The sequence below is a fragment of the Pan troglodytes genome, chromosome 1 (genome assembly GCF_028858775.2).
Source record: "Pan troglodytes isolate AG18354 chromosome 1, NHGRI_mPanTro3-v2.0_pri, whole genome shotgun sequence".
NCBI lineage: Eukaryota > Metazoa > Chordata > Mammalia > Primates > Hominidae > Pan > Pan troglodytes.
Window position 1 is genome coordinate 106,982,060 of NC_072398.2, and position 27,074 is coordinate 107,009,133.

Genomic DNA, 27,074 nt, shown 5'->3' on the forward strand with positions numbered 1-27,074 from the left:
CCTTAACTGACTGCAATCCAGCTTTCTTCCCATTCTTCTTTATTGAATGAAATTACTTTCACTAGTAATTGTAATGGCAATATGATAGGTAATATTCACCAAGCACCTGCTATGACTAGGCACTGTTCTAAGCATTTCACATGTTCTAATTCATTTAACCCTCATAACAATCCTATGAGGTAGATATTATTGAAAACCTAATTTTACAGATGAAGAAATGGAGGCACAGAGAGGTTAAGTAACTTAGTTAAGGCCACACAGATAAAAGGGGCAGAGTCAGGATTCAAGTGCAGTCTAGCTCCAGAGTCTGGGCTTTAACCACTATGACACTATGGTAATAAGTTTTCCCCTGGTTGCAAAATTCAACATTTTCCAATCCTTGTTTCATTGGCTCTTTTATGACATTGAATCATTTTTGTTTAAAATTATTTTATCTTCTTGGCTTCCACAACACCATTTCCCTAGGTTTTCCCTTTTACTTCTCTAATTGCTTTTTCTTGGTCACTTCTTGCTCTGTCTGGACCAGAGTTCTCACTTTCATTTCAGTATACACATTTTTTGCTTAGGTGATCTCACCAATTTCCGCAGCTTCACCTAATGGCATTTAGTTGATGATTTCTAGTTGTTTAGATTCCTGGAGTCATCTCTATGAGGACTGATACATGTACACCTTTTCCCTAAGCTCCTGATTTGTACATCCAATTGCTTATTTAACATCACCTGGATATGCATAAGTAACTCAAATTCAGCATATACCAAACTAAAATTATCTTTCCCCTCAACTTGTTCCTTCTTCTGCATTATCTGTCTTAGAAAATGACATAATCACCCTAACAATAAAATCTATACACTATACGATTACTTTCCATTCTATCTCTTGCCTTTCCTTGAATACACCAAGGTCTTTCTGCCTCAGGGCTTTACATGATGTCTCTTGTGCCTTCTTGCTGGGTCTTCCTTTGGTCTTGTCCTTTAAATCTCAGCTTAAATATCCCTGTCTCAGAAAGGGTGGATCTAACTGTTTGCACTACATTATCGGCATTTTTCTCTATCACAGCAACCTGTTCACTCCTTGATGAAAATGATCACAATTGGCAATTATTTATTTATATATTTACCTCTTTATTGTCTAGTTCCACCCACAAGACTATAAATTTCAGGGGGGCAGAAACCAAGTTTGTTTCATTTGTGGTTTATTTCCAGTGCTTAATTTATATAAAGTAGATGCTTAATAAATATTTGTGTAATGCTAAATGAACGAATAAATCCTCACCTAAATTCTGTTATTCTACTTGCCGTATACCTCTTGAATTTGCAACCCCTTTACAACAAGACATCGTTTCTTATTGATCTTTGTTTTCCTTACTGCTTGGCACATATGAGGTGTTCAACAAATGTTTGTTGACTATAATATCACTCAGTAACATAAAAAATCCAAGAGATTAATATGGGTTATTAAATTTGAAAAACTGAAAAAATTCCCCCTCTACCTTTATTCCTTTTAACATGGTGTCTTTGTCCTTTTATTACATATCTTTTTCTGGTTTAAAGTACTTTGTAGATACTATTTACTTAATCTCAGCATTTCTATGAAGTAGGAGTCAGTCATCATTATCCCCATTTAGCAGTTAATACATGGAAAGTCAGATGAATAAGGAGACTAGCAGAAGATCATCTCACCTTTGCCACCTGCTCACACAGATTCCTTACAGTCTTTTGTAATCTCTCTTACTCTTTCCCACTAAGGACATTCCAAGGTTGGTTCAGACACCACACAAGAAGTACTTTTACAGATTTTTTTTTTTTTCATTTTACATAAGGATTGGTCTTATCTTTTTTTTTTTTTTTTTGAGAGTCTCGCTCTGTCGCCCAGGCTGGAGGGGAGTGGCACGATCTCAGCTCACTGCAACCTCAGCCTCCTGGGTTTAAGCAATTCTTGTGTCTCCAGCCTCCGGGGAGTAGCTGGGATTACAGGCATGCACCACCATGCCTGGCTAATTTTTCTATTTTTAGTACAGACGGGGTTTTGCCTTGTTGGCCAGGCTGGTCTCTAACTCCTGGCCTCAAGTGATATCCCTGCCTTGGCCTCCCAAAGTGCTGGGATTATAGGGGTGAGCCAACCTGCCCAGCCCATTTTTTTGTGGTCACCACAGCAATAAACAACCATACTGGTTGTTGGGACAGTCCTGGGAAAGCTCTAAGAAGGCAGTGTAAGGCTGGTTGCTTCTCAGCTACTACCTAAACTTTTCTTCCTCCTTACTTATCTTAGAGGGTTAAATAAATTAAGATACCTGAACATTCAGGCATAAAACTGTAATGCCTATTGGAGTACAATGGAAAGAATAAAACTGAAACTATCTCCCTAGCTTTCTCCCTCAGTGTCCTTTTCAGGGTAATCCCATAGAATTTAGAAAAAGGGGTGGATGAAAGGACAATAGATACAATGGCCTTCATCTTCCCTCTGGTGCGGCCTGGCTGCACTGGTCATGTGAGCTGAATGCACACAGGAGAAAGCTGGAGAAAGGTGTCAGAGTCGGGTCTTTGTAGTGCATGTGAGACTGTATTTGCCCTGTCAGCAGCCCTGGGGGCCTTTTCTAACTCTTCTCTCTGACTTCTACCATCACAGATAAATGTGTCTGTCTGTGGGTTTCTTTGAAATAGGTTTATATGAGAACTATACTACCAGGACTCTTTAGTGCAAGTCATTCCCTTCGTTGACCATTGACATAGGCATGCTGATCACATTAGCATTTCCTAAATTCCTATCCAGAGTGTTAAAGTAGTAAACTCATCTACCACTTTGGAGAGACTCAATTTTCTTCCATCCACTGATTCAAAGAACACGTATTAAACACTTGTTATGTGTCAGTTTCCACACTAGGCACTAGGGATACAAAGACAAATAACATGCAGTTTTCTGACCTCAGGGAGCCCATAGGTTGATGAGGAAGTTAGAAAAGGAAACATGAAATTTTAAGTTTTATAGATGATATAGATACCTTGAGATGGTAGCAATTAGTATCTCCTAATGATGGCCAGGAAAATCTTCCTAAAGGAATTGACAAGAGTTGAATCTAGAAAGGATAAATAGGCATTTTCTAGGTAGACAGGGTTGGTGAAGGATTGTCCAGGCTGATAGAACAGCTCTAGAAACTTGAGGCTGGGTGTGGTGGCTCATACTTGTAATCCCAGCACTTTGGGAAGCTGAGGTGGGTCGATCCCCTGAGCTCAGGAGTTCGAGACCATCCTGAGCAACGTGGAGAAACCCCATCTCTATGAAAAAATACCAAAATTAGCTGGGTACGGTGGCATGCGCCCATAGTCCCCGTTACTCAGGAGGCTGAGGTAGGAGGATCACTTGAGCCTGGGAGTCGGAGGTTGCAGTGAGCCAAGATCATGCCACTGCACTCCAGCCTGGGTGAGAGTGAGACCTGTCTCAAAAAGAAAAAAAAAAAAAAGAAACTTGAAATAATTTCACAGGACTGGAGAATGCAACATGTATAGAGAGCAGCAGCCAGGTCATGAAAGGTCTCATACGCCACCTAAGAGTTTGAATGCTTTTGGTAGGCTGGTGTTATGTTAAGTTTTCCGGCCTTTAATGTTATTTGAAATTTTGAAAGTTATTCTTATTTTAAAAATACACAACTATTTATGGTATTGCATATGCTTTTCAAAACTACATATCTCCTCTGATCTTACTGCAGGAGAGTCTCATAACCTCTCTCTCCCGAAATTCCTGCTATAGGCAATCGGTATACATGGAAGGGTGTGTGGGAGGTATGGCAGATTCTATAATAGACACTGGCTCATTCAACATTAATTCCAATATCCTTTTCCAGCATTTGTTTTGGTACTACAGAGTTTAGAAAGCCAAAAGCCCCTTCTCAGACTTCCTTGAGGCTAAGGTTTTAAATATTACCTAGGTTTCACCGAAAAACCAGGCCCATGTGAGGCCTCAGATGCAGAAATGAACAATGTAGGGGTGGTGATAGCACTTAGGAGCTCAAACAGCTGGGACTGAGGTCCCTGATGTCATAGACCCTGAGTGGCAGGTGATAACTTCAGTGAGGTTTTCTAGTTTAGTATTGTGGCATAGTTGGGTATTTCTCTTCACTATATAGCAGTTAAGCTTTGCATCCCTACTTTCCTAGAAAGTCTATAAATTGCCTGATACTGTATAATTTATCACTTTCTGCTTTAAATTAGTTACAGTAGATTCTGTTTTCTGCAATAAGAAGCCTAATAATAGGTACGGCAGGATGGTGAATAAAGAGGTATATATATATATATATGTATATATATATTTTTTTTTTTTTTAAAAAGGTTCCAGCATGAAACCTGTAGTATATTTATTACAGATGGGCTCTCTAATCTTTTTAGATAGATTCTCTAATCTTTTTAGATAGACTCATACATACTTCTGAAATAGTTCTGGAAGGACTTGTTAGCTGAGGTACTTTTGTTCATTGTTTTTAGCTTAAAAATTAGGGCTCTGCCAAATTTCTTGTTTTAAAATAAACTTTTTTTTGTTAGAGGGGAGACACCGATTCTTGGAAAGCTTTTCTTTATCTACTAATTGTGGGTGTTTTATGTCACCTTTCCTCAAATACATATGCTTCCCTAATGTATCTTTATCATCACTTAAGCAGTGGCCGTTTACCTTTTGGGTCACAGACCCAAATCTGCTACCCAAATCTGATAAAAGTTTATTGATACCTTACCTCCAAATACACATATAAATATATTCCTGTACTTCCATATACAATATGAGTTAGACACCGTTCTCTTTCCTTATACCCTTTAAGTATATTCAGTAAATGAAGGTCAAAAATTCCTACTCTAGAATGATAGAAGTGAGGTCCAAAACCAGCATTAGTTATCTCTTAGAATGAAGGAGAAAATGTGGTTCAAAATCAGACATTTTTCAGAGAAATAGCTTGCTATCCTCCTCAATCAGAAAAAATTTTTTCCAAATCCCAAGAACCTGTGAATTAATAATTTCCCCAAATACATTTTTTCCCCAAGAAATTTAATTAATTGTTTTTGAAATCAGAAAATTAAACAAATCTTCTCCCCCCACTTCCTCTGCCCTCCTATATATACTCACCATGTTTTGGGCTGAGAATGGGAAAGGGATCTCCTAGTTTCCAGAAGAAATACATAAAGGTCAGCCATAAGAGACAGGAAAAAAGCAGTCGTTGTTTATGCACTGAGACAGAGGAGACAAAACTGTTAGGAAAAACAGATATAGGTTAAAGAGCTTGCTCTATTTAAAAATATAAGATAATGCTAACTAATATTTGGCTGCTAATTCACTTGGCAAATGACTGATGAACAGCATAATTTTTAGTGAAAGCATCCTTACCATCGTAAGAGAAATTTAGCTGAATTTAAGGTGTGGGATGAACTAAAGGAGACATTATTAATAGGTAGAAAAATAAAGCTGTGGCAGAACAAATAACCTAACCATTCATTCAATATTTATTTTGTGCCAATTCATTCAATATTTATTTTATATTTATTTTTAAGATGTTGTGTGTGAGGTATCCTCAAATAGCAGTAGCTACTGAAAGTTAATGTAGAAATGAAGCTATCCACAATTTAAGTCCCCTCAAATACTCATCTCAATCTATACGCTGACTGAGAGGGTAAAATACTTACGTAGTCGGATATTGCTCACAATAAAATAGCCAATGTAAAAAGGCACCATGAAAACCAGGATCAGCAGAATTACACACAGGTTCATTTTCCAGTGAAAATAACGGGAGCTGAAATAAATGTCAAAGACTGTCACTGGGAGGAAGAGAGGGCAGCAACTTTCTTTCTCTTTAGTCTTCCGAAGGGTCCTTTTGCTCTTTGGACTCAATATTGAATATATCCTATCTAATCAGCCTACTAGGCTCTTAAAATCTACTCATTTGTAGAGATTAAAAAATACAAATTTTTGAAAGGTATATATGACCATCTTAACATCTTAAGAATTTCATATATTAAAATAAGAATGTTTATGTTTTTGATATATTCATAGGCAACATATACCATTAACATGTATCAACATATGCCATTGCTGGTAGAATGACTATTGTTTTACCCACCCCTAGGAATCTCATTCCAATGTAAGAATTAAAGGAAAATTAATGTTAACAGTAATATATGTTATACTCAAAAATATTTCTTTTGTACTCTTGATATAAACACCTGATTTGCATGAATTACTTTTATTAGTTTATAAGATGTGCTTTATTTATTAAAACTTTTTGTTAGCACTTTTTATAACAGTTTTAATGAGATATAATTTACCCATTTAAAGTGTACAATTCAATGGTTTTTGTATACTCAAGAGTTGTGCAACCATCACCTAAATCAATTTTAGAACATTTTCATTACGCCATAAAGAAACCCTGTACCCATTAGCAGTCACTCCCTGTTTCTCCCCAATCTCCTCAGCTCTAGGAAACCACCAATATACTTTCTGTTTCTAGGAAACCACCAATATGTAATCTTTTGTGACTGGCTTCTTTTACTTACCATAATGTTTGCAAGGTTCATCCATGTTGTAGTATCTATCAATAATTCCTTTTATGGTTGAACAATATTCATCCCATTATATGGATATATTATATTTTGTTTCTGCATTCATTAATTGAGGACATTTGGTTTGTTTTTAGCTATTATAAATAGAGATGCTATGAATGTGTGTGTATACATTTTGGTGTGGACGTATGTTTTCATTTCTCTTTAGGTAGAAATGGAGTGGAATTGTTGGGTCATATGATAAATCTATATTTAATCTTTTAGGCACTCCCACTGTTTCCCAATGTGGCTGCATCATTTTACATTTTCCTCAGGAGTGTATGAGAGTTCCAGTTTCTCCTCAGCCTCGCCAACACTTGTTATTTTCTGTTTTTTTTTTTTGGTTATAGCCATTTTAGTTGGTGTGAAGTGGTATCTCATTGTGGTTTTGATTTGCATTTCCTTGATGGCTAATGGTATTGGCCATCTATTCATATGTGCTTACTGGCCATTTGTATATCATCTTTGGAGAAATGCCTATTCAGATCCTTTATTCATTTTTTAATTGTATTATATTATTAAACTATAAGAATTATTTATATATTCTAGATACGAGTCCCAGTCCATTATCAGATAGGTAATTTATAAAAATTTTCTCTTGTTTTTGGAATGTTGGTTCACTTTCTTGATGGTGTCCTTTGTATTTACTGATTTTAAACTTACTTAAGCCTTGTTTCAAAAAAGGCCTAAGTGGTTAAATGGCTTACAAAGATAAATAAAATACAGGATGATGAAATGAACTATAAGGAAATATGAACAACAATGGTAACAGGTAAAATATTGGGCCAAGCCTGATGGCTATTATAAAATAGAATTCTAGAAAGTTGCTATGGGTAGGTCATAAATTTAGCTTTAAGTTTTCTAATGGTCAATGTGAAATAAAAAATTTGATCAATTAGATAAAATCATCATGTCTGTAAGAAAATAAAAATTAATTCCTCAAAGGAAGCATAATTATCATTTATTGTTACTGAATTATTAACAAGATTACAATGAAATTTCTTCAAAGATTTCATAAAGAAAATGCAAAGGCAATTAACAGTGTCATCAACAACATCCTTTCAAGAGAAATATGTTTCAGAGGGCTGTTTCTTATTGTTCCTTCCTTAGTACAGATGGCAGGCATCACGAAACAAAGAGCCATTCAGTAAAAGCTACCCTACAGGGAGTGAATACCATTTAGACTAGATACATTGACAGCTTTTTGCTCCTCTAGGTTAACCTACTTTAGAACATTTAGAGAAAGAAACAAGCTGGACATCCTCCAGGCAATACTACATAGTATTTCAGCTAAGCTTCTGAAAGATTTTGGGAAGCAGTGGGTTTGAAATAACAAGTGCAACTTTAATTGGCAGTATGGACTGCCTATTAAAAGTGAACCACATGTTTTAACTAGTCTTTTGAGCTGAGAGTAAAGTGATATTCTCTTGAAAAAACTAAGGATCCCAACAAGATTACATATTTGAATAGGAAGTCATATGATCTCTGCTCAAAGGTGAGTCAAAGGAATATTCTGGCCAAGATTCTCTTCTCAAAACGATTCTGAGTCCAGTCAATGGACAGTTATACATCATCAAGGTTCATATTTGTGTTCCATAATTGGGTGAAACATTAGCATGAAAAAACAGGTATAACTGAAGATATGTCTCAGACTGAACAAACCCAATCCTCTATATAGCTCACAAAGAAAAACCAGATTTTAGCAATACTACTTCTTATCCTCTTTAACTAATTAAGAAATTTAAGAAACATACACCATAGTATGACAGATGTTTCTTACCATACGGGTTATTAACTGTAAGTTAAAAGTTGGGGGACATCATCTACCAAAAACAGTAAATATAGCTTTAGAATATCTGAATCCTCTGTATCAATAGTTAGATGAGTAGCTGGCAAACTATCACAGCCACCTGCTTTTACAAATTAAGTTTATTGGAGCATGGCCATGCTCGTTTGTTTATATATTGCCTTTGACTGCTTTCGCTCTACAACAGCAGAGCTGAGTACTTGTGATAGAAACCTTCTGGTCCACAGAAACCTAAAATATTTACTATCTGGCCCTTTACAGAAGAAAGTCTGCCAACCCCTGCTTAAATAGCAGTAAAAGATGCAGGTTGTGATAATAAAATTTAATAACCATTATGTAAAATAATACCTGTCTATTCTCTATAGTCACAGGATCTATATCTAGCTCATCCAAGAAAAGGTTTGGATTATTTTTTATTTATTTATTTTTTTGAGATGGAGTCTTGCTCTGTCGCCCAGGCTGGAGTGCAGTGGCACAATCTCGGCTCACTGCAAGCTCTGCCTCCTGGGTTCAGGCCATTCTCCTGCCTCAGCCCCCCAAGTAGCTGGGACTACAGGCGCCCACCACCACGCCCAGCTGATTTTTTGTATTTTTAGTAGAGACAGGGTTTCACCATGTTAGCCAGGATGGTCTTGATCTCCTGACCTCGTGATCCGCCCGCCTCGGCCTCCCAAAGTGCTGGGATTACAGGCGTGAGCCACCGCACCCGGCCAAGGTTTGGATTATTAAAGTTTAAAAGCAGGAGAATCAGAAAACACTTCTATTTTACCATAATACATGTTATTCATTGTTCTATCAAGAGACCATTATTATCAACTCTGATTCTCTCTCTCTCACTCTTTTTTTTAAGAGATGGGGTCTCATTGTCTTGTCCAGTGATTACAGCTCACTGCATATCCTCAAACTCCTGGGCTCAAGGGATCCTCCTGCTTCAGCCTCCAGGGTAGCTGGGACTACAGACGTGTACTACCACACTCTGCTAATTTTTTTAATTTTTTTGTAGAGACAGGGTCTCACTTTGTTGCCCAGGCTGGTCTTGAACCCCTGCACTTAAGTGATCCTCCTGCCTCAGCCTCCCAAAGTGCTAGGATTATAGGCGTGAGCCACTGTGTCTGGCCCCTCTCTCTTTTTTTAACCTTTCAATGTTTTGTGATTAACCATCTGTATAGTAAGTTTTTCTTTTTAATTTAAATTTCGTTTTCAACTCTGATTATCAAAGGATTTGAGAGTATAGTCTCTCTACAAGTCTCAAGTGCCAGGGGTCTATAATGAACTTACCTTGGCGCTGAATCCTAACTTTAGAGTGAAAGACTGCTTTACTCCTAAAAGGTTTTTCCAGGTGGTGATAAAAAAGCACAACAAAGTCTGCATAGCATAGTTGATGAACCCTACATATAAATGCTGGCCTAAAAACATACTCAAGCTTGCAGATTAACAAGCAAGAAATATTTTGGATAGACTGTCTAATAAACTAACAAGTCTATTATTTGGAGGGGAGTAAAGAGTTATTTTTAAAAAGTGTTTTAAGAAACACTTTAAATTCAACCAAACTTGACCATGACTGTAAAATCAATAAAAATAACTAAGTTAAGTAAGAACTGGAGTTTCAGTCTTCAGAGAGATCATTAAAGTAGCTCTGAGGAATTCTAATCTTTTCAGGTAGAGATTTTCAATCAGCAGAACAATGTGAAGGGCTGTTACTGGGATTCAGTCAGCGAGCAGTCCTGGAAAAATAAAGCTTCTAGGAGTGAAGCCTAGACTGCGGCTTCACAGCCTCACTCCAATGAGCTCTTCAGAGTTAACGGTCAGATCTTTTGTTTCCTGGTATCTCATAATCTTTATCAAACCAGCTATTAGGTGGCTGTGACCCATATCTGTTGTGATCATTGCAGTTACTGAAACTGAACTATTAACACAGTGTTTTTTTTTTTTCAGTTATGAGATCCAATAGCTTTTCCACTGTAAAGAATGTAGCACAGAACTCTTCAAGAGGAGTTTTCAGTACTCTTACTCACCTGCTATTCAATACTCCTAAGATTTCAAAGATGATGAGCTCAAACATGGTGCAAGAAAATGCAAACGTCACGGAGAAGATCACCTGTACAACATACTGACGTATCTGTTAAAAGCCAAACAGAGACTAGAAGTTATTTCCTTGTTTAAAAACTGAACTGATAACCTCCTTCTGGTTACAAGTCAGAAAACTTATTTTGAGGAAATTCTCAAGTCATTGGAAGTAGGGCCACAACAGCAACTTGCCTGGAGCTAAAGAAAAAGATCAATATAGGTGGCACTTCTGAATCTTGAGTCACTATTACCAGCATCCTCCTGTGGATGAAGAATTTTGAGGACAAGAAGATGAAGTGACAGGGTCATAGGTAGCACTTAGAATTCCTGATGCATACTGACAAAAAACTGACAGATTCGTATATAATGGTTAATGTTTAAAGGGGTTCTTCAACACTCTGCAGATCCTGGATCAGTTCTGGAACCTTCCTCGGGAGGTCTTAAAGTATTGGGCAGAAGAAAATCTCCAGAATCCCAGGCTCTTTCAGACAATAAACTCCCTGGGAAAGTTTAATGGAGAATATCCTAGAAATGACCCAAATGTAGACTATAACCACTGATCTTATTACTAATTAGGAGAACTAACTAGGAAATGTCGAGTCTAGGGTGGTGATCTTCTGAATCCAAAGCTTAAGATAAAAACAACACCAGCCTTGTGTTGCGGGAAGTCAGGGACCCTGAATGGAGGGACTGGCTGAAGCCGCAGCAGCAGAACATAAATTGTTTCATGGACATTTATTAGTTCCCAAAATTAATACTTTTATAATTTCTTACGCCTGTCTTTACTGCAATCTCTGAACATAAATTGTGAAGATTTCATGGACATTTATTAGTTCCCCAAATTAATACTTTTTAAATTTCTTATGCCTGTCTTACTTTAATCTCTTAATCCCGTCATCTTTGTAAACTGAGGATGTATGTCACCTCAGTATCCTGTGATGATTGTGTTAACTGTACTAATTGTTTGCAAAACGTGTGTTTGAACAGTATGAAATTAGTGCACCCTGAAAAAGAACAGAATAACAGCAATTTTCAGGGAACATGGAAAGATAACCATAAGGTCTGACTGCTTGCGGGGTTGGGCAGAATAGAGTCATATTCTTCTTCTTGCAGAAAGCGAGTAGGAGAAATACTGCTGAATTCTTTTTCCAGCAAGGAATAACCCTGGGGAAGGAATGCATTCTGGGAGGGAGGTCTATGAATGGCCGCTCTGGGAGTGTCTGTCTTATGCGGTTGAGATAGGACTGAAATACACCCTGGTCTCCTACAGTGCCCTCAGACTTACTAGGATTGGGAAATTCCAGCCTGGTAAATTCTAGTCAGACTGGTTGTCTGCTCTTGAACCCTATTTCCTGTTAAAATGTTTATAAAGACAATGTGTGCACAGTGGGACACAGACCCTCATCAGTAATTCTAATTTTTGCCTCTGCTTTGTGATTTTACTGCCCTTTGCAGCATGTGATCTCTGTGACCCACTCCCTATTTGTACACTCCCTCCCCTTTTGAAATCCCTAATAAAAACTTGCTGGTTTTGTGGCTCGGAGTCACCATCACGGTCCTACCAATATGTGATGGCACTCCTGGAGGCCCAGCTGTAAAATTTCTCTCTTTGTACTCTTTCTCTTTATTTCTCAGACCGGCCGACACTTAAGGAAAACAGAAAGTACCTATGTTGAAATATTGGGGACTGGTTCCCCTGATAGCCTTGGGATTTTGGTATTAACTTATAATATAAGGTTTGCAATTCAGGGCCAGATAGACAAATGAAAGGGAACATTTGTGAGACATTATGAATTAAATTCTCTCCTACAGAATAACTATTTGCTATTGGTACATATCCTGATATGACTAAGACATAATCCTTGCTCCTAACTTCTGGGCTATATTTGATTTGCCTTTTTTCCCCCCTTTTAAATCAATTAAGTCTACTTATATTCTCCAATCTAATAGTTATATAGTACTTATTTGGTAAAAGCTTCCTATCTTGGAAATGAACATAATGTTTCTTTAATGGAGACATTTTTCTTGTCAATCTAAATTCATATAGTGTAAGTATGACAGAATGATTTCTTCTCACCTCATAGTCTTTAAACAATTGGCGCATGAAGAAAAGCCACCCAAATCCAAAAAATAGTATCTGGAGGAGAAAGAAGATAGAATGTCAATACATATTTTCTTTTGAGAAATGTTTTATAGAAACTCTTTTATGATAAAAGGTCTGCTAACTAGACGGTTAACTTATTTCAGGGATTAAAGATAAGATCCACTCTTATAAGACCTACTTATTAAAGCTCATGACATTGGAAATAAATTTTTAAATGCCCTTGGAGTTTTGAAGTTATCCATGTTACAGAGTATGCTTTAAGACAAAAATGGAAGTACATATTTTGCCATAATCTTATGATAATCATTATATGAGCCAGAGAAGTTTGCAAACAGAAAAGGAGTCAGTGGCCAGGCACGGTGCCTCACACTTGTAATCCCAGCACTTTGGGAGGACAAGGTGGGCAGATCACCTGAAGCCAGGAGTTCAAGACCAGTCTGGCCAACATGGCAAAGCCCCGTCTCTACTGAAAATACAAAAATTAGCTGGGTGTGGGCACCTGTATTCCCAGCTACTCCAAAGGCTGAGGCATGAGAATCGCTTGAATCTGGGAGGCAGAGGTTGCAGAGAGCCAATATCGTGCCACTGCATTCCAGCCTGGGTGATAGAGTGAGACTAGGTCTCGAAAAAAAAAGAAAAGGTGTCAGAGTGAGAGTTGCTTCTTATGGATGATCCCTGATTGCAAGTATTTAAAAATAATACCAGCCTGGCCAACATGGTGAAAACCCATCTCTACAAAAAACACACACACATAAAAATTAGCTGGGGGTGGCAGGGTGTGCCTGTAGTCCCAGCCACCTGGGAGGCTGAGGTGGGAAGATCACCTGAGCCTAGGAAGTTGAGGCTGCAGTGAGCCGTGATTGCACCACTGCGCTCCAGCCTGGGCAACAGAGTGAGACCCTGTCTCAAAAAATAAATAAAAATAAATTAATTTAAAAAATAAAAACTTCAGGGGAGAGGAGTTGAGACCAAAATTAGAGGAGTAGTAGAAAGCCTAATATTTTTTATATCTGTTTCCTTCAGAGAGTTTTCTTAGCTTCTCCACCATCCTGCCTAATCTACATAAAAGTGGTTTTCATCTCAGTGTAAAGCTGAGAGATTGCAGGATCCCTCTTTCGTCAGTTTTGTTTCAAACTGGCAGAAACCGTAGCCACATGACAGCTGACAAAGCTGGTCTGTAGTAAACAGAACTTTCTATACATACACACTGACACAACTACTCTTTTCTTCTTAAACTGGCTAGGACCTTTATGAATAAAATGATTTTATCTCTTTCTAGGGACTACTTTACTGAGCAAGTGTAAACTCAGTAGTTTAGCACAGACTACTTTAGCTTCTTATCATGCCCCTGCTGCCTAGCAAACTCATGTGTTCAGCCCCCTGGAACTTCTTTGGTTCTTTAGATCCATATTCTTTCACATCGAGACCTGTGTAGATGTCCTCTGAAAGGAACTTCTCTCTAGCCCTCTCCCAGTTATGCTATTTACTCCCCCTGGAAGGCCCTCTCTGCCCTCCCAAATGCAGATAAATTGCTCTTTTTATATAATCCTGTTTTACATTGTACTTCCCTCATCAAAGTGCTTACCATACAGTTTTGTAATGTGTGATTTAAATATTTTTTGACATTAGATTATAAGCTCTATGAGGACAAAAACCATGTTTGTCTTGTAATCTTTGTATCCTTGGCATCCAGCACAAAGCCTGGTACGTAGCAGGCTCTCCATAAGTGCTTGCTGAATGGCTAAGTGGTCTACATAAAAGATGGTTTATTCTTCAGCATTCAATCTTAAATTTTCTGTAATAACTCCTATGTGCTATGCTAAGTGCTGAGGATACAAAGATGAATAGGATGGTTACTACCCTCTAGGAGCTCACAATATAGTGAAGACAGTACATAAATAATTATAACGTAATATGGATGTGCAATGATAGAAATACATACATGATATTGTAAAACAATATGAAAGAGGGAGACCAAACCAATCTGTAGGGGGTTAGGACAGATTTTCTGGAGAAGATAATGCCCGAGCCGAAGGAAGTTTTAATTTGGGGTTAAAACCTGATATTGTATGCACATTTTGGGGTTATGTGCATTTTTCTAGAGTGGTTTCAAGGTATTCATCACACAGTCAAAGGTTTCCACCACCCCTAACATAAAAACCATCCTCTCAAAGGATGAATAAGAATCAAGTAGGGAGGCTGGACATGGTGGCTCAAGTCTGTAATCCCAGCACTTTGGGTAGATCGCTTGAGCCCAGGAGTTCGAGACCAGCTTGGGTAACGTGGTGAAACCCCATATCTACAAAAAATACAAAAATTAGCTAGGTATGGTGGTGCGAGCCTGTAGTTCCAGCTTATGGGGAGGCTGAAGTGGAAGGGCCACTTGAGCCTGGCAGGTAGACGTTATAGTCAGCTGTGAGCATGTCACTGCATTCCAGCCTGGGTGACAGAGCGAAACCCTGTCTCAAAACAAAACAAACAAAAAACGAATCAGGTAGGGTAAAAACAGGTGGTAGAGGTAGGAGGACAGGGCTTTCCAGATAGCAAAGGGCATGAGTAAAGGCGCAGAGTGAATAGCATGGTATATGCCGGGAACTACACATGGTTTGGTGCTGCTAGAAGATGAAATTCAAAGAAGGAAGAGGTTAAAAATGAGGCTAGACAGGAGGAGTGGATATCCAATCACTGAGAGCTTTGAAGGCCACCCTAAGGAGCTTAGATTATAGTCTGTAGGTGGTGAGGGTTATTTAAGCAGGGAAATGGCATGGTCTGATTTGTTTTATATTATATAGAGCGGTATGGTGGCTGTGTGGAAGACACACTTGAAGGAAACAACAGTGTAGAAAGAGAAACATTATAGAAATGTGTTATGGGAGTTCAGATGAAAGATGATAAAGCCCTGAATTAAGACATTTGGTGACAGAAGAGGAGAAAACAGATTTGAGAACTATTTAGAAGGTAAAATCAACAGGGAGAAGTTAAGGATGACTAGTTTGGAATACAGGATGAAGAGTGAAGCTACCCAATTTATATAAAGAATACTGGAGAAAGAAGAGGTTTAGGAAAGGGGGCAGAGGATGGGGAAAATGATGAGCTCATTTTTGAACACACTAAGGGCCTGAGGGACAGCCAGCAAGATGGGTCAAGATATCCAGCAAGTATCTGGAATAAAAGACAGATTGTGAAGGCAGGTCTAAGATATACCTATGAGTTGAAACCACCAAAGTACATGAGATCACCTGGGAATAGTATCTAGAGTAAGGAGAGCAATGTGCCAAGAAGAAAACACTAGAAGATAAGGAAAACAATTTTGAATAGTGAGGTAGAGGCAGGAACCAGAGTGTAGCAGGTCAGAATGAATGGGAGCTAAAGCAGTGGGGACAGTAAATGCAAATTACTCTAGGGAGAGCCAGGAATGAGAAAAAAAGAAAACATTAGATAATAGGCTAGAGAAGAATGTGGAATAAAGGGAAAGTTTATTGGCCAAGGGGAAAGAAAGCAGTCAAGTAAGGAGAAAAAGATGAGAAGGATGGTGGAATACTAGAGGATGAACTGATAATACTATTATTAATATTATTAGGTAACTTTTATTGAGCATTTACTATACTCCAGGCTCTCTAAGTAGTACTTAGCATTATAATCTTATAAAAATAATTAAAAACTCAGTACAGTGGTTTGATTATCCTATTTTCACAGAGAAAGATGAGGTTTAGAGAAGTTAATCAATTTATAGTAAGTGTCAGAATCAAGATTGAACTCAAGCTTGTTTGACTCCAAAATCTGTGCTTTTTTTTAAATATTATTTTTTCAGCTCTTATTGAGTCTGTCTGTTTAGAAAATCTGTGCTTTTAACCACTTCAAAATACACTACTCTAAGATGAAAGGTAGGTAGAATGGCTTTAAACCAGAGTAGGGGAACCCCGTTTTCTGAAATGGGAGGAAAGGAGGTAAGAATGGTTGTGAACACAGATAACCTTTTAGATTAAAATGCAGAAAGTATTCATAGTAGGAGATCATACCTTTTGGCTTCACTTTTGTTGAGTAAGTACGAGGCAAGGTTATCTGCTAAGAGTAAGAGAGGTGAGTATAGAAAAGGGAGCTTTGAGGAGAGTGACAAAGATTCAGAGAAACTTTGAGGGGAATGAAACAAGTAGCTGATTAAGGTCAAGAAAAGGAATAATTCAGTGAGCTGAGGGTTAAACTCCTGGCGTTGGCAAACTACACAGCTATGTGATTTTCTATAGTAGCCTTCAGGCCTCTGTATTAGTAATAAACAAACTATAGCAGTGATCCAAGTGTGGACTTATATATACATGAAGGTAAATGAACAAGAGGGTGTAAGAAAGTAAGTTGGATCCAAGCATCTAGATCAAGCAGAAAAGGAAAGGGTCAAACAGATTAGGAGAAAATGTCCAGGATATCCTTTGGCTATTATAAATATTTACTGGTAGAGACAGATGTAAATTCAGAGTTTAGAGACCATATTTATATGACTTATGAAGCCACGACTGAAGACAGAGAAGTTGGGCAGTTAGGACTGAGGGTGGTATGTATAGTGGAAATGGATGATTAAAAAAAAATCACCAAGATTGCTATGAAATGGAAGAGAAAACAAGCAAAAATTTTAAGTTTATATGGTGGGGAGGGGAATGGAAGAAAAGAGAAACAGATATATACCTTTAATATTTCATTGTGGCCTCCTTTCACATTGAAAAAGAAAGCTTAAAAAGACTTTCAGAACAAAATTATGTCCTTTGCAGCAACATAGATGCAGCTAGAGGCCATCATCCTAAGCAAATTAACGCAAGAACAGAAAACCAAATACCACATGTTCTCACTTCTAAGTGGGAGCTAAATATTGGGTACTCACCAACATAAAGATGGCAAAAACAGAAACTGGAGACTACTTGGGGGCAGGGGAGGGGAGAAGGGGGAAGGGTTGAAAAACTAATTATTGAGTACTACGCTCAGTACCTGGGTGACCGGATCATTTGTACCCCAAACCTCAGCTCCCACAATATACCCAGCACAAGGACCAAATCTAAAATAAAATAAAAGTTGAAAAAAAAAAAAGACTTTTAAACTACACACATACACAGAAGTAGCTGGAGAATTCATTACATCTAAGATAAATACAAATTCTGGCAAGATTATAGAGGATCCAAAAGAAAGCAGAAGCAAAATGCAATTTCAAATAGCTTTGCAAATAAAATGGAAGGCGTATAGCTTCTTATTAAAAATGAGACTTCATACTTTCAGAACTGTACAGAGTCTTGACCTTAGGACTTAAGAGTGTACTCTGGAACTGATAAGTCTTATGACGGTATAGAGGGCTCAAAACATGAGTTAGTTAACAGTTGCTTTTAAAAAAGTGACTTCTGGGTTGAAAATCAGCTACTGTTAAAAAAAAAAAAAGATGGCCATCAGCAGGACAGTTATTAAATAATTAACTATAAAAGACACCTTTCTTGGATCATTTATTCACCCTTTTAATCATTTAACAAATATTTATTAGTGCCTAATATGTGCCAGGTCCAAGGGATAGAATGGCAAATGAGAGCATGAATGCTACTCTCAAGGAGTTTATAATCTATGGAGGAGATAAACAAGTAATTACCAAACAATGTGGTAGTGTTGTTACAGGGGAAGTAGGTGAAGGGTACTATGGCAGTAGGTATAGGGACATCTAGTCCAGTCTAGGGGAAGCTTCTTGGATGTTCAACTTGAGATCTGAAGGCTTAAATAAGGGGAGGGATATGAGGAAAAGGCCCAGAAAGAGAAAACACACTGTGTGGAAATCTGGAGGCACCATAGCATGGCCAGGTTAGGGAACTAAAAGAAGTTCAGGAAGTCTAAAGAATAAATTGGAGCCACAGCTGAAGAGAGAAGAGCCAGGGTCCCATCAATAAGGGACCTGAAAAGCCATGTAAAGGAGTTTGAACTTCATCCTGTGCCGTGGTGAGCAAGATTCAATACGTGACCTCTGATTTCAGATTTCATTTCAAATAAACCTTTCAGTTAATACAAAACAGAAAAAATGAGCACGGAGGGGCGCAGGGGGCAATGGTGGTGTTTCCAAGGCAACCACACCTCTCTAGAGAGGTGCTTTTTATTAAACAAATATTCACTACAACTCTACTATGTGCCCGCAACTGATCTAGATGCTGGTGAATACAGGAGAGAACAAGACAGACAGTATCTTGGACTTCATGGACAGATAACAAACACATGAATATACAAATGAACCATAGTAATAAATGCCAAGAAGAAAATAAAACATGGAAATGAGGAAGAAGGCAGCCGAAATGGAAAGCTACTTTGGTTGTGGGCAGGGTGTCAGGTAAAACCTTCCTAAAGCGACATTTTTATTAATACAGAAAGGATGATAAAGTAGCCACATAAATATCTGAACAGAGAACATTCCATGCAAAGGAATCTTTGGGTCTTTCTTCCACATTTGTAAAAACCGGGTTTAACAATTAATTACTGCATGTGGATACATGTGTGAAGTGAAAGTCTATGATTATAAGGCATACAAAATTAGAAAGCCACTTCCTTGGTTCAACGTATCAATTATATCCATGCTAAAAATCATAGAGGCTGCAATGCAAAGCCAATTTTCTACTGACATTCTTATCTTTATTCTAAGTGAAAAGAAAAGCTAATTAAATATTGTTATTTTTCTTAAATTGGTACTAAGGCTAAAAATAACCCTGAGTTGTCACCAAGGGCACTGGGTAGTCTTAGAAAGGTTTTAAGCAGAAGAGTTACATGTCTAGGTTTTTTTACATTATTTGAATACTATGCAGCCAATAAAAACAATACTTATGAAAACTATAGAAAAGGTGGTAAATTTTAAAAATGAAAAAACTATTGCATTAGAGTGGTAGGATTATGGATGGCTTTTCCTTCTTTCTTATTTTCTTAAATATTGTAAACAAGTTTTTGAAGAGAAAAGGACAATGCTCCGCTCTACGGAGACGAGTATTAGGATGAAGCAATACAAAAACTGAATCAAAGAACACAAATTTAGTTCACTTTAAGCCCCCAAAGGTAACTGTTTCTGTTATTTGCCGTTTGAGAGAAAGAACAAGTAAAAACAACCACACACACACAAAATCTTTATTGGAAAGATGAGGGGAAGAAGGTCAACAGGCAGTCTGAGCTTCACAAATATTGGCCAACAATTATTTATTGAATGCCTGCACTTGGAAGTGGGGATACAGCTATGAACAAGGCAGGATCTCAAAAAACAAAATCAGAAACACACACATAAATGATGCCAGTGCTATGATGAATGCTAGGAAGAAACAATAATTAACAATAGATTACATGGTAAAAGCAAGAGGCTAACTAGACGAAACTTCTATTGAGCAGAGACAGTGTCTTACATGTTTTTACGCTCAGAGCTTTATATAATGGTCGATAAATGTTTGTTGACTGTACAAACAAATGAAGGTGGCCAATGGAGAAGAAATGAGGGTCAGAAAAACATCCGGAAAAGGTGGGTAACTAAGCAGAGGATAAAGGACGAGGTGTCAGTGCAAAAACGAAACCTTATACTTTCAAGCATAGGTATTACCTTATACTGATACTTTGAAGCAGCAAATTTCTCCACACCCGGATTCAGGATTTGACATTTAACAGCAAAGCCTGCACTGACGTGTCCTCAGTATCCAGTACTGGCGCGTCGCACACCCCGCGCCCAGAACCACATAGGCTTCCCCAGTCCAGGATCAGTGGCGCAGCCCGGAAGCTTCGAGGAGCTCCTAGAACCGCCGCCTTAGCTGGCGGCGCCGGCTCTTAGCCTGGAGGTCGGCGGACCGCTTCCAAAAGTGGACCGAAATTCCGGGGATGGATGCCGGGTGGGGACGCGGACGGCCGCAGGCCAGCCTCCTGACAGCCGGGGCTGAGGGAACCGGCCGCAGCAAATCGCACACCCTCTCTGGGTGCCAGAGTGAGTGGCGCAGGCCGCGTAAAAGAGGAGCGAGACCCCGGACCAGCCCACACCGCGGAGGACCGGAGAGGGCGATTCGGTAAAGGGAGGCGGACGGGTGTCGGGGCGGGAGGCGGTGACTCACCTGGGAGGTAATCATGATGCTGGAGTCGATCAGGAAACTCATGGCGAAGTGTAAGGAAGGCTCCTGCCTCCACTTCCCACTCCCCGAGGCCACAGCACGCTGGGGCCACAGGCCCCCTCACACGGTCTGCCTTCTCCCAGTTGCTGCAGCCGGGACTGCGGTTCTCCAGCCCCACGCCATCAAGCTGCGCCCCAGTCAGCCAATCAGCGGCTACATCCACAGCCCCGCCTCGGGCTCGGGGTGGGTGGGGCGGACGCTAGGCTCCCGCCGCGGAGGCCCCAGGGGCGGGGCTTATTAGGGGCGGTGCTAAAAGCAGCAATGCAAGGTAGCGTTAACGTTTCTGAGGCTGAAGGAGGTAGGGCCTGAGAGCTAAGTGGTAATTCTGTTTTGTAATGATCATAAGATAATAATGGTAATTATAGTAAGTCGGGCATTGTGTCCTAAATGTTATAACTTTTACTTGACTTGGCAAATATGACTGTACAAAGTGAGGGAAGACTGGAAAGTCAGATGAGGTATGAACAAATATAACTAACCAAATACATTTCTGTGACAACAATGAAAAGCACACTGTCTGTAGCAATTTAGTGATAATATTGTACTGCATATCAGTCAGGCCACAGGTGGAGTACTGCACTCCATGTACCACACTTTGAAGAGATTTTACAGGCCGGGCCGGCTCACGCCTGTAATCCCAGCACCTGGGGAGACCAAGGCAGGCGGATCACCTGAGGTTGCAAGTTCAAAACCAGCCTGACAAGCATGGAGAAACCCTGTCTCTACTAAAAATACAAAATTAGCCGGGCGTAGTGGTGCATGCCTGTAATCCCAACTACTAGGGAGGCTGAGGCAGGAGAATCGCTTGAACCCGGGAGGGGAGGTTGCGGTGAGCCGAGATTGCGCCATTGCACTCCAGCCTGGGCAACAAGAGCGAAACTCCATCTCAAAAAAAAAAAGAAAAGAAAAAAGAAGAGAGAGATTCTACAGAGACATATTGGAGCTTGCTCAAATGTGAGCGACCAGGTAAGGGCTGCTGGAAGGAGGCGAAGAAAGATGACTCAGAACATGACATCTGTCTTCATGTGAAAGAATGGGTAGAACTGATGTGGCGCTACGAATTATCTTTAGGGCAAAGGACTGGAAGTTAAATGAAGATAGATTTTAATTCAAAACAAGGATCAGTTCTTTAAGAGTCTGAAGAAGGGTTATTTTAGGAAGTAGCTGCCTCTGCCCCCTTCCCACCTGTTGCAGTGGATCAAATATACACTGAATCACTACCTCATTCATTCAACACTCATTTCATGAAGGCTTAACGCATTGCTGTGGGGCTTACTCTGCCGCCGACCTGGGGCCTAGCTAGGCTTTGTAGTCTATATAGTCTCATAGTCCTGCAAACTGGCTCCAGCCCAGGAAATCACCCTGTGTAGGAGTGGCTGCAGTCAAGACGCAGGAAGACAATCCTGAGGGGACCTGACATCCAGCATCTGAGTTCAGACTACTATAGTTTGAATAAGTGACCTGCAGATTCATTACACGCAAGGGAACATGTCTTCCTTTTGTTGGATTGAACTCTGTGATACCAAGCAGTCAAAAGTACCTGTCAGATGTCCAATCCCTGATCCAGAATTTCAAGGAGCTGTGGAGGCAGCTGTACAATGGGAGTGTCATAAACCAGAGAACTTTGTGTCCAGGCTATATCTATTAGGTAAGCAGGTAGATTCCCACATAACAGCACCTAACTGACATTCAAGAGTGTGTAGAGTGCAGAGTGCTGAAAGAGACTATCAAGGCAAGTAGTTTACCTTGGTGGCTTACTGGGGTGCACAGTGGGGATCAAATATCAGTAACGAGGAATAGCAGAGAAAGGTGTGCAATACCTGCTGGCCTAAGGCCTATGCAAAGCTTTGGGTGACACTATTCAGAATTCTCCCTACTGTACCACTTGTGTCCAGGTAAAGGACAGGCCTAGGTGATTCAAGCGACTGCTTTATCCCCTGATTTTGATTGAGGAATGTCTTTAGAAACCTTCGCACTGCATTTAGTATCCAATTGACTCTCCTTTCAAAGCAAGTCTCTACTGCTGGTGGTGGACTCTGACACTAAAATGGCTTGTCCTCCCATCTCTACTGCTGGTAATATTCTCCCGATCCACTCTAGCTGCTGCCATCCTCTTAGAATAGTGGGATCTTTTGGTTCTGCCTCCATGGACAGTCACACCATCTGGGCTCTGAGTCCCCAGTTTGTGCTATTTTTCCAAGGGAGGTTTTCAAAATATGTCATGTTCATAACTAGTAGCCATGGTTTGCCACTCATCCAGAGATTGACAGCCAGTCCCATAGATGTGCTATGAAGAGTGGATTGACAAGATGATCAGTCTGTGTCCTTTGGATGAGTGTTTGCTCACACTTTACTGTCCTTTTTCATAGCAACTGCAGTGTTCATACCTACGATACTCTCACACTTCCCAGCACCGTCCACATACTGACAGCTAACTACTTCATCCCCTTCCTCCAAATTAATGCAAAGGACTGGGCCCAGGAGTTGACACTAACATTAGATCCCTGGGAAACACCCTAGTACCTCTTCTCCGTGCACTTACATAGCACTTGCCCATGCCAGTGGCTGGATGATTTCTGTTAGGGATTTTCTTTTGAAACTTTTTACTTATTGTGACATAGTTGTAGATTTACATGCAGTTGTAAGTCTGGGATCGTTTGAGACATATGGTATCACCAATTCCGTGGCATCCTACTCCAGCTGTCTCCCTTCATGGATAGACAACCTATCTTGTAGTTTTGCCCACTGTGCCAGGTTCACTGAGTCTCTGAACTCCCCTGTGTGCCCCACTAAGTCACCAGTGTAAGCTGGACAGGAAACCCCAAGTATTCAGAGGAAAAGTGTTTATTTCCCAATGGTCCCATGGGCAGTATCTATACTTGATACCTAGAAAATATATAAGTGCAGTTTTCTCAAAGTGTGGTTCTCTCATGACTTGGGGAGCTTATTTAAAATGTAGATTCATAAGTCCTAATGTAGACCAGTGGACTTGGGATTTCTGAAAGTGACTCCCAGGAGGAATCTAGGAGTCAATTAATTAATAAGTAAAAATTATATATATTTATGATGCATAAAATGATATCTTGAAATATGTATACATTGTGGAATGGCTAAAGCAAGGTAATTAGCATATGTATTACTTCAGATACTTATTTATTTTTGTGGTGAGAATACTTAAAATCTACTCTCAGAGATTTTCAAAAATGCAATACATTTTTATTAGTTACAGTCACCATATTGTACAATAGATCTCTTGAACTTACTCCTCTTATCTAACTGAAATTTTGTATCCTTTGACCAACATCTCTCCAACCCCACCCGACTATCCCCCCCAGCCCCTGGTAATCACCACTCTACTCTCTGCTTTTGTGAGTTCAATTTTTTTTTAGAAGGAATCTGCATTTGTAACAGCTTCCCAGGAGATTCTTATGCATACTGACTGGGGACTGGTTGTGAGACTGTGCTCCCCATCTCAAAACTTTCCTAGAGTGAGTTAGCACCTTCACACTAGGAAAATGCCAGCTCCGATTTGTCTAGAGAAAGGGGGGCCAGAGTGGTGCTGGCTTTGCTCTTTGCTTTTTTCCACTCCCACCCCCCTTTCTCTAGATATGCTCACTCCACAGCCTCAGGAAGCCTAAAGATCTTTTCCAACCACTTGCGCTTTGGCTCAAGAATTCCCCTTCATCTTCCTTGAGTCTACTTTGAACCTCTTCCCTAGTTGGTTCTCACTTTTCCAGACCTTCTTGGAGGTGCATTCCAGTCCTTTCCTCTTATACAATCTCATTTTGGATATATTGACCTTGGTGCTGACTTGGTATGCACTGCCCTGTCCAGGGCCTTGACTGGTTCATATGCGTTAAAGTCAACTCTGTATCAAGTGCTTGGTTGTTCTTGAGGCAGTGTTCCTGAGGAAAGAAGATTAAATAGTTGTGTGGTTTTATGCAAGTTACTAAACTCTCTGTACTTCAGTTTCCTCATCTAAAAAATAGAGATAGTAATAGTATCTTATCTCATAAGGTTATTATGAAGATTAAGTAATATACATAAAGCCCTCACGAAAATAAGCACTTTATAGTAAGTATGCAACAATTTTTACCCATTATTATTATTATTATGAGTTTACATTCAGTTTTCCTTCATCATTAGTTTCAATGTATATTTATTTATTAATATTTATAAATGTATATTTAAAAGTTTTGGTTGTCAATTATTCAAATTATACTGAAAAGACTGATGATCGTAGAGCTCTCAAATTTGGAAAGATTCAGTGGCATTATTTGAAATATATAACACCAACTTTTTCCATTTATTAAAACTAATTTTGGGATTCTCTGTTGATATAATTATCATGCAGAATGAATTTGATCCATATATTTTGTGAACAAAGGGGAAGAATATGTAGAGATTAAATTTAAAATGGAATATATTAGTTGAAGTTCAAAGTAAAGGATGTTCATATTCTTATTGTATGAACTGTTCCAAACTTCTGGTCCCCTGCCGTCTGTGCTCAGGTAGAGCAGAAAGCTCTCCCTCCTGCCCCACCACTTCTTGCTCCAGGACTGACCTCTTCTTGGGATAACTACCAGCAGGGACATTTGCTTATTTTAAAGAAGTCCCCATCTTTACCACTGGATTGAGATTTGCCACCATAATGTTAAGACAGTTGCAAAGGAGTACAACACTGGCATATTTCCAAAGTCTGGGATATTCATTCTTATTCTTGGTTAACGTGATGCATACCCACACCAATGCACATATACCTTTTGATTTTCCCAAAATTGGATCACAATTTTGGATTCCCAAAATTGGAGGAGTGCTATGGACTCCTAGTGATCCAATATTGAAAAAATGGATCCTGTTTGTGTACCCGCAAAATGCATATGTTGAAGCCCTGGTTCCCGATGTGATAGTATTTGGAGGAGGGGCCTTTGGGAGCTGATTAGATTTAGACGAGGTCATGAGAGTGAAGCCCCATGATGGGATTTGTGCCCTTCCAAGGAGATGAAGGAACCAGCATACTCTCTTTCTGACAGGTGAGTATATGGTTAGAAGGCAGCTGTCTGTGAACCAGAAGGAGGGCCCTCACCAAGAAGTGACCATGCTGGCACCCTGATCTTGGACTTCTGGCATCTGGAACTGTGAGAAATAAATGGCTGTTAAATATATACACCTACTATGCACCCACAAAACTTAAGAATAAAAAATTTTAAAAACTTTGTGGTTTAAGCCACCTAATGTTCGGTATCTTGTTATAATAGCATGAACTAAGACAATGAGTATACTATGTTGTTATATATTTTTCATTATATTTCATTTTAGAAATATTTTATGGGGCTGGGCATGGTGGCTCATGCCTATAGTCCCGGCACTTTGGGAGGCCGAGATGGGCGGATCACTTCAGGTCAGGAGTTTGAGACCAGCCTGGCCAACATGGTGAAACCCCGTCTCTACTAAAAATACAAAAATTAGCTGGGCATGGTGGCACATGCCTGTAATCCCACCTACTCAGGAAGCTGAGGCAGGAGAATCACTTGAACCTGGGAGGCGGAGGTTGCAGTGAGCTGAAATTGTGCCACCACACTCCAGCCTGGGTGACAGAGTGAGACTTCGTCTCAAAAAAAAAAAAAAAAAAAAAAAAGAAATATATTATAGTATTATAGGCCAGGCATGGTGGCTAAAACTTGTAATCCCAGCACTTTGGGAGTCCGAGGTGAGAGGATCACTTGAGCCCAGGAGTTTGAGACCAACCTGGGTTACATTGGGAGATCCTGTCTCTACCAAAAAAAAAAAATTAGCCAGGCATGGTGGTGCGCACCTGTAATTCCAGCTACTCTGGAGGCTGAAGTGTGGGGATTGCTTGAGCCTAGGAGGTTGAGGCTGTAAGAATCTGTGATTGTACCACCGCATTCCAGCCTGGGCAACAGAGTGAGACCCTGTCTCAAAAAAATGTATATTATGAATATTTTCTTGTGCCAAATACTTTATAACATTTTTATTGACTCAATAACATTCCACCATATGGTTATGTCATTTGTAACTTAACCAATCTACCTTTTGGATTTTTTTTTTAGTGGTGTTTACTATAATAAAATAATATGATGGTGAAGAATTTGGCCCACAAGAAACACTTATTCAAGCCTACAATTTTCCCTGGGCAAGGGAAGGTCACCGTGTCTATGTCCCAGCAAATTCTGAGGACACACATCAAGCTCCTGCAAGCTTGGCTACTGTGGCAGCCAGAGGTGAGCCTGTGAACTTCTGCAGACTAATAGGCCACTAATGACTAGTGAGAAAGAGGTCAGGCCTCCCTCCCAGCAAGTGCTTCCCAGAAAGTCTCAGAGGTTTTCCTTGAGCCCCTCACTTGGAGGGGAATGAGAGAAGGGGA

General features: G+C 39.6%; 1 protein-coding gene across 19 annotated transcripts in view; it reads right to left on the reverse strand.

The window, feature by feature from the left end:
• GPR89A (G protein-coupled receptor 89A) overlaps positions 1-22,254 on the reverse strand; it is a 63,943-nt gene extending 41,689 nt beyond the window's left edge. For 3 of the 19 annotated variants that reach the window (XM_063793464.1, XM_063793330.1, XM_016923666.4), the window contains exons 1-5: positions 20,134-20,813; positions 12,525-12,584; positions 10,396-10,499; positions 5,662-5,768; positions 5,108-5,209 (exon numbers count right to left, since the gene is read on the reverse strand). In XM_063793464.1, the coding sequence (XP_063649534.1) occupies positions 5,108-5,209; positions 5,662-5,768; positions 10,396-10,499; positions 12,525-12,551 (340 nt within the window). In that variant the 5' untranslated portion in view covers positions 12,552-12,584; positions 20,134-20,813. 19 annotated transcript variants of the gene reach the window in all.
• Positions 22,255-27,074: the final 4,820 nt, after the last annotated feature.